The following is a 12566-nucleotide window of genomic DNA, read 5'->3' on the forward strand; positions in this document are numbered from 1 at the left end:
TTCAAAAAGGACCACATTCTATTTAACTAATTTGGTTCTTTTTAATAAAAAAGAAAACTTTCCATATAAAAGCATATTAATGACAATACATTTTTGTTGAAAAACTATGAAAAGAGATTATGACACTATAAAATGCATTTATAAAGTACAGTACTGTCTTAGAAATCACATTCAGAAATACGAGAATATAGTTAGCTGGTGGATTCGAACTGCCAACTCTTTGGTTACAGCTGAGTTCTTAACCATATGCCACCAGGGATCCATATTGGTATCAGGATCTATGATTTTATTTATTTCACCTTCATAGAACCTGGGAATTAAAAGTGAGAATTCTCATCTAATCTTTGTTGAACCGCCTGAACCTAAGGATACGTAGACACATCCCTTCCCTCAAGAATCTCAGTGTAAAGCAGTGATTCCCAACCTGTGTGTCATTTTCCTATAAAGGCACTTCAAAATCTTTGTAGTGAGCTATAATTTTGAAAAATATATCAAACATAACTTTTATTTAGAAAAAAATGCAATGCCTGTTATTATTCTTACAGTACAAATGATAAAAATAAAGCTTTATAAAATCTTGACCAGTGAGGAGTTTATGAAGAAGCTACAATGGTCAAGTAATCTGGTAAACACGTAATTCATAGACCATATATTTGGATGTGACATGTAATATTGTTTATGCTTGAATGGTGTAATGCATACTACTATTCCTATTACATATCATAACAGCCTAACAGAAAAATGGGCAAAAGGTGAGATGCAGTTACTAAAAGAAAGGCAGAGAGCTAGTAAACATGAAAGTTTTTTTTAACTTTATATGAGTGTGTGGGGAAACAGGGTATCTTCATATGCTAATGGTGGAAGGCTAAGATATCTGACCTTCTTGGGAAGTACATCTATCAGAATTTTAAACATGAACCCAACGATTCCACTTTTGGGAATTTTCCTGCAGAAAATCTCAGACCAGTAGCCTTCTTTACAGGAATAGAAAAACCAGTCCTCAACTTTATACGGAATGGCAAAAGACTCTGAATAGCTAAAGCAAATGCTGAAAGAGAAGAACAAAGTAGAAGGACTCACATTTCCTGATTTAAAAAAAATACCGTACAGCTCCAGAGCCCTGGTGGCTCAGTGGTTAAGAGCTCAGCTTCTAACCAAAAGGTCAGCAGTTCAGATGCACCAGTCACTCCTTGGAACCCCTATGGGGCAGCTCTACTTTGTCCTATAGGGTTCCTTTGAGTTGGAATCGACTCGATGGCAACAGGTTTGTTTTTTCTTTTCTTTTTTTAATATACAGCTACAGTAATCAAAACAGCCTGGTACTGGTATGACAATAGACACATAGTCCAATGGAATAGAATTGAGAGTCTAGAAATAAACCCAGACATGTATGGGCAACTGATTTTTGACAAGGATGCTAAATCCGTTAGATGAGGAAAGAAGAGTCTTTTCAGTAAATGGTGCTGGAAGATTGGATTTCCACATGCAGAAAAATGAAACAGGATCCATGCCTCACACCGTTCACAAAAATTCAAAATGGATTAAGGACCCTAAAGGTGCAAACTAAAACAATAAAATTCTTAGAAGAAACAGGGGCAATGCTGTCATGCCTAGCTTTTAACAATGGGTTATCTAATAACAAAAGCACAGACAGCGAAAGACAAAATATATAAATGTCCCCCCACCCCCCATTGTCATCAGGTCAGTTCTGACTCATAGCAGCCATATAGGACAGAGTAGAACTACCCCCTAGGGTTTCCAAAGAGTGGCAGGTGGATTTGAACTGTCGACCTTTTGGTTAGCAGCTAAGCTCTTAACCACTGTGCCACCAGGGTTCCAAATAAATGGGACCTCATAAAAATTAAAAACTTTCGTTCATCAAAAGACTACAAAAACAGTGAAAGACAAGCTACCTACTGGGAGAATGTCTTAGGAAACCATGTATTCAACAAGAACCTGCTAACCAAAATGTGTATAAAATTTGAATGACTTAATAACAAAAAAGACAAATATCCCAAACACAAACTGGGCCAAGGACTTGAATAGACAGTTCACCAAAGAGGACACTCCAGTGGCCACCAAACATGAAAAGATCCTCAGCATCATTAGCCATCAGAGAGATGCAAATCAAAACCACACAGAAATACCATTTAATTCCCATTAGGATGGCTAGAATTAAAAAAATAAATAAATAAACAGAAAATAACAGATGTTGGCAAGGATGTAGGGAAATTGGAACCTTACCCATGGCTGGTGGGAATACAAAATGGTACAGCTGTTGTGGAAAACAATGTGGCAGTTCCTCAAAAAACTAAGAACTACCATATGACCCAGGAATTCCACTCCTAAGTGAATACTCAAAAGATTTGAAAGCAGAGACTCAACCAGAGACTTGTACACCAGTGTTCATTGCAGCAATATTCACAACAGCCAAAAGGTAGAAACAACCTAAATGTCCATCAGCAGATGAATGGGTAAACAAAATGTGTTACATTGTGAAATATAATACTACTCAGCCAGTAAGAGAAATGAAGTCTTGACACATGCTACAATATTGGTGGAACTGCAAGACATTATGCTGAGTGAAATAAGTCAGTCATAGAAGAACAGATAATGTATGACCTCACTTATATGAAAAGAAAGAAAAGGCAATATATAGAAAACAAAGTTTATTAGTGGTTACTAGGGGTGGTAGTGTAACCAGACTGTTTTAGGTCTGCTTGATGTGGCCATAGAGACACAAAACAGGTGAAAGTGAAAGAAGAAGCTTTATTTGGTTGGCCAAGCAAAGGAGCACACTGGGTCTTGTGTCGCCAAGATGGATACCAGAACAATAGCCCAAGGGGTTTATATGGGTGAAGTAAATTGGGTCTGGGGTCTTTAGGAATGCCTCGAGGTGGGGCCAGCTTGCTGATTGGTCTGGCCCGAAAAGGCGTTCCCAGGGCAGTCTGGCCTTTCTGTACTTGCTTAGTCTAAAGGTGGGGTGGTCTCTAAAACTGGATCTTAGAACCTCCACTTCTGAAAGTCTTCCTCCAATCTTGGGCCGCTAAAGTTTGGTTCTTTTTGGCGGGAGAAAAGTTCCAGGGTTACCCAGAGGAAGGGGTTGATGGTTCTGCACATGTCAGGCAGATCAGATTTGGTCTTAACTGGTTCTGTGATCTGCAGCTCCCAGCCTCTTGTTTTTCATGTCTTGGCCAGAAACAGGAAGCATACCTAAATAAGGAGATAGCTTAAAGACAAGGAGTTAGTTCCTATATCACAGAAGATGGTAGGCACAATCCTTTGCCTATTCAAGATGGAAGGCCGGCTGCCAGTCTCAGTAAGTAGGGAGGGGGAGAGGGGATGTTAATAGTGATGGCAATATTGCATTGATTAAGGATAGGGTTGCTCAGCCAATTATTGTTGTCAATAAGTTGTACACCTGTAAAAAGTTGAATTGCCAAAAGTGTGATATATTTACAATAACAACAAAATAAGTAGCTGCTTAGTCTGCTTATGTACAGCTAAAAATTTCATTGGGATTTGGTTTCTTAGTTCATAGGTTTAGAGTCATGGTTTCATGCAACATCCCAGTTAATTGGCCTAATAACATGTTTAGTGCTTCTGTTCTACTAGCTAGTTCAATGAGTAGTGCCCGGGGTCTTAAATGCTTGCAAGTGGCCATGCATGACATAATAATTGATCACTGTTCACCTGGAATAATGGAGGAAGGAGAGTCAGGAATAGGAGGATGTGGAATGTGTGGCTAATTGCCTCTATGAACAACTGCCTCCTTTGCCATAAGACCAGAAGAACTGGATGGTGCCCAGCTACCATTACTGAGTATTTTGATCAAAGATTCCATGGAAGAATCCTGATCTAAAAGCGGAAAATGCAGAATGGAATTTCAAATTTTCATGGACTCCAGACTTCCTGGATCCATGAAGGTTGAATGAAACCCTGAAGCTATTGCCCTGAGATAATTTTTAAACTGTAAACCAAAAATATCCCCTGAAGTCTTAAAATCAAACAGTAGTTTAGCTTAACTAGTAAAAAATGTCTGCCTTGAGCATTATGCTCTTTTAAGAACTGTCTACATGGGATTAAAATGATAACCAGCCAAAAACCAAACCCGTTGCCACCCTTAGCAACCCTATAGGACAGAGTAGAACTGCCCCATAGTTTCCAAGGAGCACCTGGTGGATTCGAGCTGCAGACCTTTTGGTTAGCAGCCGTAGCTCTCACTACACCACCAAGGTTTCCAAGTTGACAACAGCAACTAAAAAATTAGAGAAGGACCTAAAAAAGATATATTTATGTTAATGGGGGAGGAACAACTCAGAAGAGGGTGAGACTGGCTACACAACTCAAAGAAGGTAATCAGTGTCACTAAATGGTACATGTAGAAAATGTTGAATTACTGTATGTTTTACTGTTTATAGTCTCAACAACAGCAAAATAAATAAAACTATATACAAAAAATAAAATCTCACACAAGTAGGAAAAGTTGACTGGACAAGGCTGTTCATTGCAGTGTTGTTTTTATATGCCCCCTTTCCTCCAAAATGGAACAAACCTAAATGTCCATCAGTACAGAAGTAGCAGATATATACAAAAATTTAACCATCGAATACCTTGTAGTAGTTAGAAGAATGAAGTACATATAGTTGTACAGACATGAAAAGCTATCTCTACAATATTAAGTGAAAAAGGAAAGACAAAATAGTATATGTATCGTATACAATAATCCTATTTATATCATAAAAAAAAGTTTTGTGTGATACCTAGGAAGGAGTTTAAAAAGATACATACAACTGCCCTTGATGGGTGAGGGTGGCAGTCAAGAGGAAGAGGTGAGGAGGAATACTTGAAGTCAATTTTTTTTTAAGTGGGGGAAGCACTGTCAGATACCCAGAACCTTTAAGAAACAGGCATTCTCATTAGCCATTTACAGAATTATTGAAAGGCTAACCTAAGCAGCCAGTCAATCAACATACATTTGAGAGCATACTCTGTGTCAGGCACTAAACAGTATACAGTAAAACCTTTGAAAGCTGGAAACTATAAGGCAGAAACCTGTCAGAAGGAAGAGTCAAATATCTTCCACTAATAGCGATAGAAAAATGGTGACAGCACCCTGTTAAAGGCAGAAAACGATTCGAGACCCAGAAAAAGAAGGCAGTCCCATGAAGTTTCAGCTCTCAGATTTCACTGTTTTTAATTTTTTGGAGAGAAATTAGGTATTTTACTTTTTTTTTTTTTTAATTACAGAACACTAAATATAGTTTAATCCAGCCTTCCCCAGTCTTTTCGAAGTCAGGGCATACATAGCAAATGATTATGTTTTTAAAGCATGACGGTGTAAACCATTGTGAGGTAAACCAACGAATCAACCAGGTTGCTCTTCAGCAAAGGGGACTATGCAAGCTGCCCCCATGCCCGGTTACCTAAGAGCCCTTAGAGGATCAATTTCTGGACCTACCCATAACTACATACCAGTTAGAATTCAGAAAATTCAGTACTAAAACAACTTGGATAAGAAGTAAAGGTAATGTACTGTGATTTTCAAATGTTTGACTTGTTTACTCCTTAGAAGAATTTTGAAAAACTGTGTACTCTATTTTTAAAATGATACCTAGGAATCTTTGTCATAAATTTAAATAGTGCAAAAGATATGCTTTTATGGTGTATTGGATAGCATATCTGTGCTTTAATTTTATTTTCATCAAAATATGAAGAGTTTGCTCATCCAGTTGGAGGTACAGTTTTAGCTCATCCAGTTTATGGAAAATGTGTATCATAAAATCTAATTGGCAAAGCCATTTCTCATTGTGAAAACAATCAGTCAAATCAAAACTTATTTTTTCTCAAAGTTAGACTTCATATTTCACTTGGTTCCCCAGAGATTTTTATACCCTAGGGCTATACACCCTAATAAGATCTGTAATAGATTGGAGAAATAACTTCCTCTTGTAAAGTGGAAGAAAGACAACTCATTTTGATAAAAGAGCTTATAAGGAAGTTGAGATCTGGAAATTTTCTTAAAATTTAATTTTCTTAAAGCTACAAATGCCTATCTACCCTGGAAGTGAATCAATGTATACAAATTTGAAGGCCTCTGCTCTAGGACACTTAGATGATTAAAAAAAAATGGTGCTAATGATGATAAAGACATTGGTGTCCAATGATGCCCAAGTTGGAATGAGTTTGTTTCATGAAATGCGAAAATGAAGAATCAGTTTTTCTTAGTCTACGTAAAATGTGATTTTAAATATTTATGTGCAACTGAATCAATTCCTTACAGTAGTTATTTATTTGCCCGTTGATGTTGTTAGTCAGCAATGTCAATTTCCACTGATTTCATTTATATCTCTAGTAGTTTATGTATTCAGTTTGCCACACACACAAAAAAAAAAAGTGATACCTTTTCCACTGGGAAAACTGGAGGATGGAATTATATTTGGTATAGGTGATATATACAGAAGGGATGAGGATTGAATGTTGAGGAAAGTTGATAGTCGCAGGGAAGAACTGGCAAGAGTAGACTGCAGAGAAGGCTAGAAAAGAAGCTGGCCACTAACCCAAAGGTCAGCAGTTCAAATCCACCAGCTGCTCCTTGGAAACGCTATGGGACAGTTGTGCTTTGTCCTATAGGGTCGCTGTGAGTCTGAATCGACTCAACACCAACAGATTGTTGTCATTGAATGTTTCTGTACCTGACTTAAACTTGAAACCTACTTGGTTGTAAATAATTGTTCTGCGAAGTAAGGGTACTCTTCTAATTTACTAATATTAGCCAAAGTAGCTAATTATGCTGTTTCCCTTATGATATTTTCCAAAAAGTAATGACATTCTTGGGTATGTATTTCATATAGAAAAAATTTTAATTCAGTTTCTAGTTTTGTTCCATTATTTCTGTTAACAATTTTAAGTTTTTTTTTTTTAATAACATACTTGAGTTTATATTTATCAAGGCTGCTTTATACTTACCTCAAATTGTTTCATGATCAGGATCCTTAAGTTCCAGGGGAAGAAGGGAGCTTCTACAAAGGCTTCCTCCATTTCTGGGTCCCCATAATTGGCCTGTCTGTAACAATCTAAATTTCAGTGGACACTACCGAAATTTTACTCTGGAATGTTCCAGAACAAAAATTCCAGAACACTACTCACCCTAGTGTTAATGTATTGCCCATTATTGATTTGTATCTTATTGAATACTCATATAAAATTTTGTTTTTTATTTACTAGTATGAGCTAATTAGTAAAATTAGAGCATTACTAGTATTAAGGTGGTCAAGAACATGATTTCAGTACTTATATGAGCCAATTAACAAAGTATCCCAAGGTTATAAGCCCTAAATTCAGCTAGTTTACAAAAAAAAAAGAAGTAAGAGGAACCTCATGAAAGTCTGTGGACACATCATGAAACTCATTATTACTGAAAAATCAAAGCATATCCCTTTCTGATGCCATCCTTTAACAAGGAGAGAATATGAAAAATATTAGGCAAGAGTCATAAATGAAAACAAATACAAAGCAACTTTAAATGACTGTGTGGGGTGTTTTGTTAGTTTTTATGGAAGAATATAGTTTTTTTCTTTGGAAAATATTCCTGAATATTGAGGAATACCCTTTGAGAGTAAGAATATTGGCTACCTATATAGAACCTATAGAAATGCTTCCTATTTAGTCCCTCATACTCCACGTGTTATGAGTCAGAATTGACTCAATGGCAAGGGGTTACTCTATGTCCACACCTCCTTGACACAGTCCTTGCTCTCAGTGCAAAGACAGTTCTCATTTTAGCACATAGACCATATACAATGAAGTTGTTTTTTGTAGGAAATTTAGAGGAAAGATTCATCAGATGTTTAAAAGTCATAAAGTTAATACTACTAAGAAAAAAATTTTTTTCCATTTGGTCATTTAATGTGATGTTACTTTTAATCTAGTTAATTATTGCATTATATTTACTTCTGTATTTGCTCTTCACAGGGCTTCATTACTTCAAAAATGTTGTGTTGGTGGGATCGCTACAGGATCGCTATGTTCCTTATCACTCTGCCCGCATTGAGATGTGTAAAACAGCATTAAAGGACAAACAGTCAGGTAACAAAGTAAATTAGAAATATTTGGAAAAGATAGCTAAACATGAGCTTTTCCCCAAACTTAGAGTCACTTTCTCTCACCCTTCTCTTTCCTTTTACTTCCTTTTCCTCCCACTAATCTTAACAGTTATCCTTCCTCCAGTTTTCTTCCTTTCTCTTCTGCTATGTCAGATGTTTTTACCAAGCAAGCAGTAGTTGTTCTTAGGAAATACTGTAATTCTTTCATCTAATTACTATTGCCTCTGCATTTTATAATGTGTACTTTGATTTCCTCAGGATTATTGGGATTGGTGATTGTGGTAATACCACGCTGCATGTTCTGCTGTATCTCACTTTTAGTCTAAGACGGCAGCAAGGACTTGCCCCCCTTTGCTAGTAGTGAGTGATAATGATTTTATTTATTTATTCTTTAGCTATTTGTGAATAACCAAATAAATTCAAATCATAGCTGTTTGTAGCCAGAAAGAAGACTCAGGTCCTGTTTGCTCACTTTATAACAGAGGCCCAGAGATGTTAATTGGCTTATCTGAAGTCACTGCTAGTTAATTACAGGGCAAGAACTTGAATCTTCTATCTCCCATTATTTCAGTTCCTTTTTTGAAATGAAACGGATTTTAAACAAACTGTTGATCCTTTGCTTTTTCTAGATTGTGACAGTGAGCAGCTCCTAAGGACAGGGACTCTCATATACATGGGTTATATTGGCATTGCCTAACCTGGTGCCTGGCACATAGTAGATATTCCATTCACTTAACAAATATTTACTGAGCATTTGTGACATCAGAATAACCTTCTTTTACTTCTGCTCTAGCAAAGGCTAGAATTTCCAAGGAGGTTTAGCCTTCAGATGGGTAGCAGAAACTGGATAAATGTCATTTTTAGTCCCTTTTTAACAGTGGGATTTTCTGCCACTAGGGGACATGCTTGGACTTCTTCCAGTGTAAACATATTTTAAAAGTAACATGGAACCAGAAATCTAACTTGACTTACAATGAAAGCTAAGAGGAGAGGTTGGAGTAAGTTTTTCTTGAGTCCATGTGATATTAATCTTACTAATATTTTTCTTTTTCTCTAATTGTACTTTTATATCCTATTCCTTTCTTGTCATAGCTCTCCTCTGAAATTTAATACCTGCCTCCCTAAAATTCAGTTTCCATGGATACATTAGCACTAACATATTAGTAATATAGTAATGTACAAACATTAAAAATGTTGTATTACCCCTTATAAGGCAGTTGGTACTTCTGTGTTTACATATATCTAATATTTATCTTTAACGATTAGCATGACCTCATTAAATTTATTATAAGAATTAACTGAAAAGAAGGAGAAAGGAGTACAACTTTGAATTAATAGCAGTACCAAGGTCTGAATAAAGCTTCTCATACCAAAAAAAAAGGATCCTGTTTGTTCTTTGAGCCAAATTCAAAACTATAGGGTGTTGTTAATTCTTTCTCAAAATAATTTGGAAATAATGACTTCCACTTCCGTGGAAACATTTTTAAAGTACTTCCTATAGGCTAAAGTTTAAATTTTTGCATTATCAAAACGTCTCACTGTGGCTAGCTTATTATTTTCATAATGGTTTAACGAGTCATAAGGGACTTAACGTTGAAGAAGACATTTGTTTTGTTATATGCATTGCTTTGAATTAAAAATATCAAATTGGCAAGAGAACTGTAAAGTGAGATTTGTTATTTTTACTTGGCTGGATGAATAATGTGATTGCTTATATTTACCATAAAACAGTATCAGAAATTACAGTCAAAAGAAAAATAAAACCTTGACAAAAGATTTTTTCTGTTTAACTGGAAATAATGTAACTAAATTTTATAAATTATATAAATAGTGGGCCCAGAATTTTTTTCCACTTACTGCCCTGAACTAATTTTCTTTTTTTTCTATTTGTTCCATAGGACAGTTTTATTCCGAAATGATCCATAACTTGCTTCACCCAGTTTTGCAAAGCAAGGACTGTAATTTGGTTCGATATAATGTCATCAATGCATTGCCCAATACAGCTGATTCACTGATTGGGAGAGCTGCACATATAGCTGTTCTTGATTCAGAAATATTTTTAGAAAAATTCTTTCTGGTTGCTGCCCTCAAATATTTCCAGTAGGATAAAAGCATTCTTAGAGACTTGACAATTACCTCATTCAACAATGATTCAAATAATGTATTATATTAAACTGTAGATGCTAATAAGTTCTAAGAAATATTTATACTTTTTTATATGGAAGATAATTTATATCATCCATGTTTAGAGCTTTTTAAAACATCAGAAACTTTACTTTCTAGGTAATGTGGCTGTGCAATATTTTTTTAATTTTATCTTTTTACTTTTCTATTACTTTTTCATATATTTTGCTACCTAAGTGTTTCAGTGAAACTTTAAGCCCACATGTACATCTAATTATTGTTGACTTACATCAGACTACATCATATTAGAGGCCATTATTGCTAGAATAGCATGGAATTTTGAATTTTCTAATACTGGGGTGTTATTTAGTTTTACTTTTAGCATTTTACTATGTTTTAACTGGAAATAAAATTATGGCTGCTAAAATATATTTTTTGAAATCAATTTCTGTAGCCCTAAAATATACTTTTATCACATGATCAAACCAGGTAGTTCATATATGACAATGTTATAAAAGTTTTCTATAAAGCCATTATCGTTGCTATTAAACATATGTCATGCATATTAAAATATATTTTCTACTGGTGATTTCAACATTATTCCTCATATTGACTTTTATTACTGGAACTTTTCATGTTCATGTTAGCAGCATATAAAGATTTTTGAATGTCTGAATGCCCTCCACTTTGGTTTGGTTGGAATTTTGCTAAATTTAGTGATGTCGCTTGAACTTACTGGCTACATTTGTTTAACTTTTTTCATGACTTCCCTGTATGTACAGATAACAATTGTTGAAATTTCTGAAATACTTTTATGGATTTACATAATTTTTAAATATTGTTAAAATTTATTGAACTAAAGTAATGTAAATAAAGCAATTTATGTTTAAAATGGACAAAAGAATTAACTTTACATGTTGGTGATACAGACGCAGAAGTTTTTGATATATTGAGATGTTGGCTTTTGACTTTACTAAAGGTGCTGAATAGCATTAAATTCACTATTTTCCTTTCCTCTTTAACTTGTGAAAATAATAATACACTAACGGTGGATAAAGGTTCTGTTTGCATTTACCAGTTGTGATGAACAGAAGGTTTTTGTAAGTATGTGTTGTACAATTGATGCATGTTCGCTTTTAGCATTGTGTTATTGCCTCTGCTGTTAATAAATGAACAAATGACTATCTAGAGGAGCAGCTAAAATACTTGCAGTCCTTTGCTTACTTTCAGAATAGTAGGGGCATATGTTTTTATTTATAACTTGGATAACTTGGATAAACTATATCAATTAACTGATGTTCTCAACTTCCACAGTGGGGCCATTTCTCCTACTAGGATTCACCAAACATGAAATGAGTTTGATGACTAAGCAGCAAATATAAAAACATCAGAGATCTACTCTAGTTCATCTCTTTGGCTCTGCGACTTTCACATACACCATTCTTGCCATGTTTATACATTTAAAATGCTGCCTACCATTATCCCTCCATCCAGCCCCAACCCCAGTCCTCTGTGTGATGTCCATTTCTCCTCTGGTTCTGTGATGATCTTGTCTCAATACTTTGCAACCTGTAGACAAAATTATGAACTAACCACCATTCCCCTATAAAGTAGTGGTATAAGATAGGAAAGAAAAGGGAAATTAATTAAATGTGTAAACCTATGCATAACCCAGTGAGGAAGGAAATAGCTAGACCAGTGTTTTGCAGCATTCCTTGTTGAGAATCACCTGGACTACTTGTTAAAAATGCAAATTCTAGGGTTCCATTTCAGGCCAACTGAATCAGAGTCTCTAGGATAGAATGTGGGTAGCAGCATGTTTTTTTGTCCCAAACTTCTCTGATACGAAACACCCTTGGTAAATACAGCCCTCAGTTCTGCCACTGGTCGTGAGTCTAGATGGCTTATGATTTATCACCACTGCCACGCATTCCCTGTTTCCTTTGTGTTCAACCAGCTCCTCAGCTAATCAGATCTCTTTACCTAATGAGCGGCCCACGGATCTGGGAGAGCTCAGGCTTGGGGGTCTTGCCACATTAGTCTTTGCTCAGTTTTTACAATTCAGCATGATATTTTGAAGAAGTACTCCAGGAGATCCCCTGAGTTCTAGTTATACTCCTCTCCTTACTACCTTTTCCTCCATGGTGGTCAGAGCCAGTCACTCCAGCTAGCACTGTAACTGCTTTTTTTTTTTTTTTAACCTTATCAAGGAGAATGAGTTAAAAATTTCAAGGGAACAGTCTCAGTTTCTAAATTTAGGGAAAACATTATTATATCCCTAAATGAATAATTCCTTTTATAAGGATCAGCACAAAGCTGTTTCCTATGAGGTACAGG

General features: G+C 35.7%; 1 protein-coding gene across 9 annotated transcripts in view; it reads left to right on the forward strand.

Moving 5' to 3' along the window:
- The window catches only part of FAM135A (family with sequence similarity 135 member A), a 131637-nt gene extending 119296 nt beyond the window's left edge, over positions 1–12341 (forward strand). For 2 of the 9 annotated variants that reach the window (XM_003404403.4, XM_064287842.1), the window contains exons 21-22: positions 7975–8088; positions 10004–12333. In XM_003404403.4, the coding sequence (XP_003404451.2) occupies positions 7975–8088; positions 10004–10209 (320 nt within the window). In that variant the 3' untranslated portion in view covers positions 10210–12333. Of the gene's footprint in view, positions 1–7974; positions 8089–10003 lie in introns of all 9 variants that reach the window. The other 7 variants (XM_023544527.2, XM_064287863.1, XM_023544512.2 and 4 more) reach the window with 6 other exon arrangements.
- Positions 12342–12566: the final 225 nt, after the last annotated feature.

This window comes from Loxodonta africana, chromosome 1 (genome assembly GCF_030014295.1).
Source record: "Loxodonta africana isolate mLoxAfr1 chromosome 1, mLoxAfr1.hap2, whole genome shotgun sequence".
Lineage (NCBI taxonomy): Eukaryota > Metazoa > Chordata > Mammalia > Proboscidea > Elephantidae > Loxodonta > Loxodonta africana.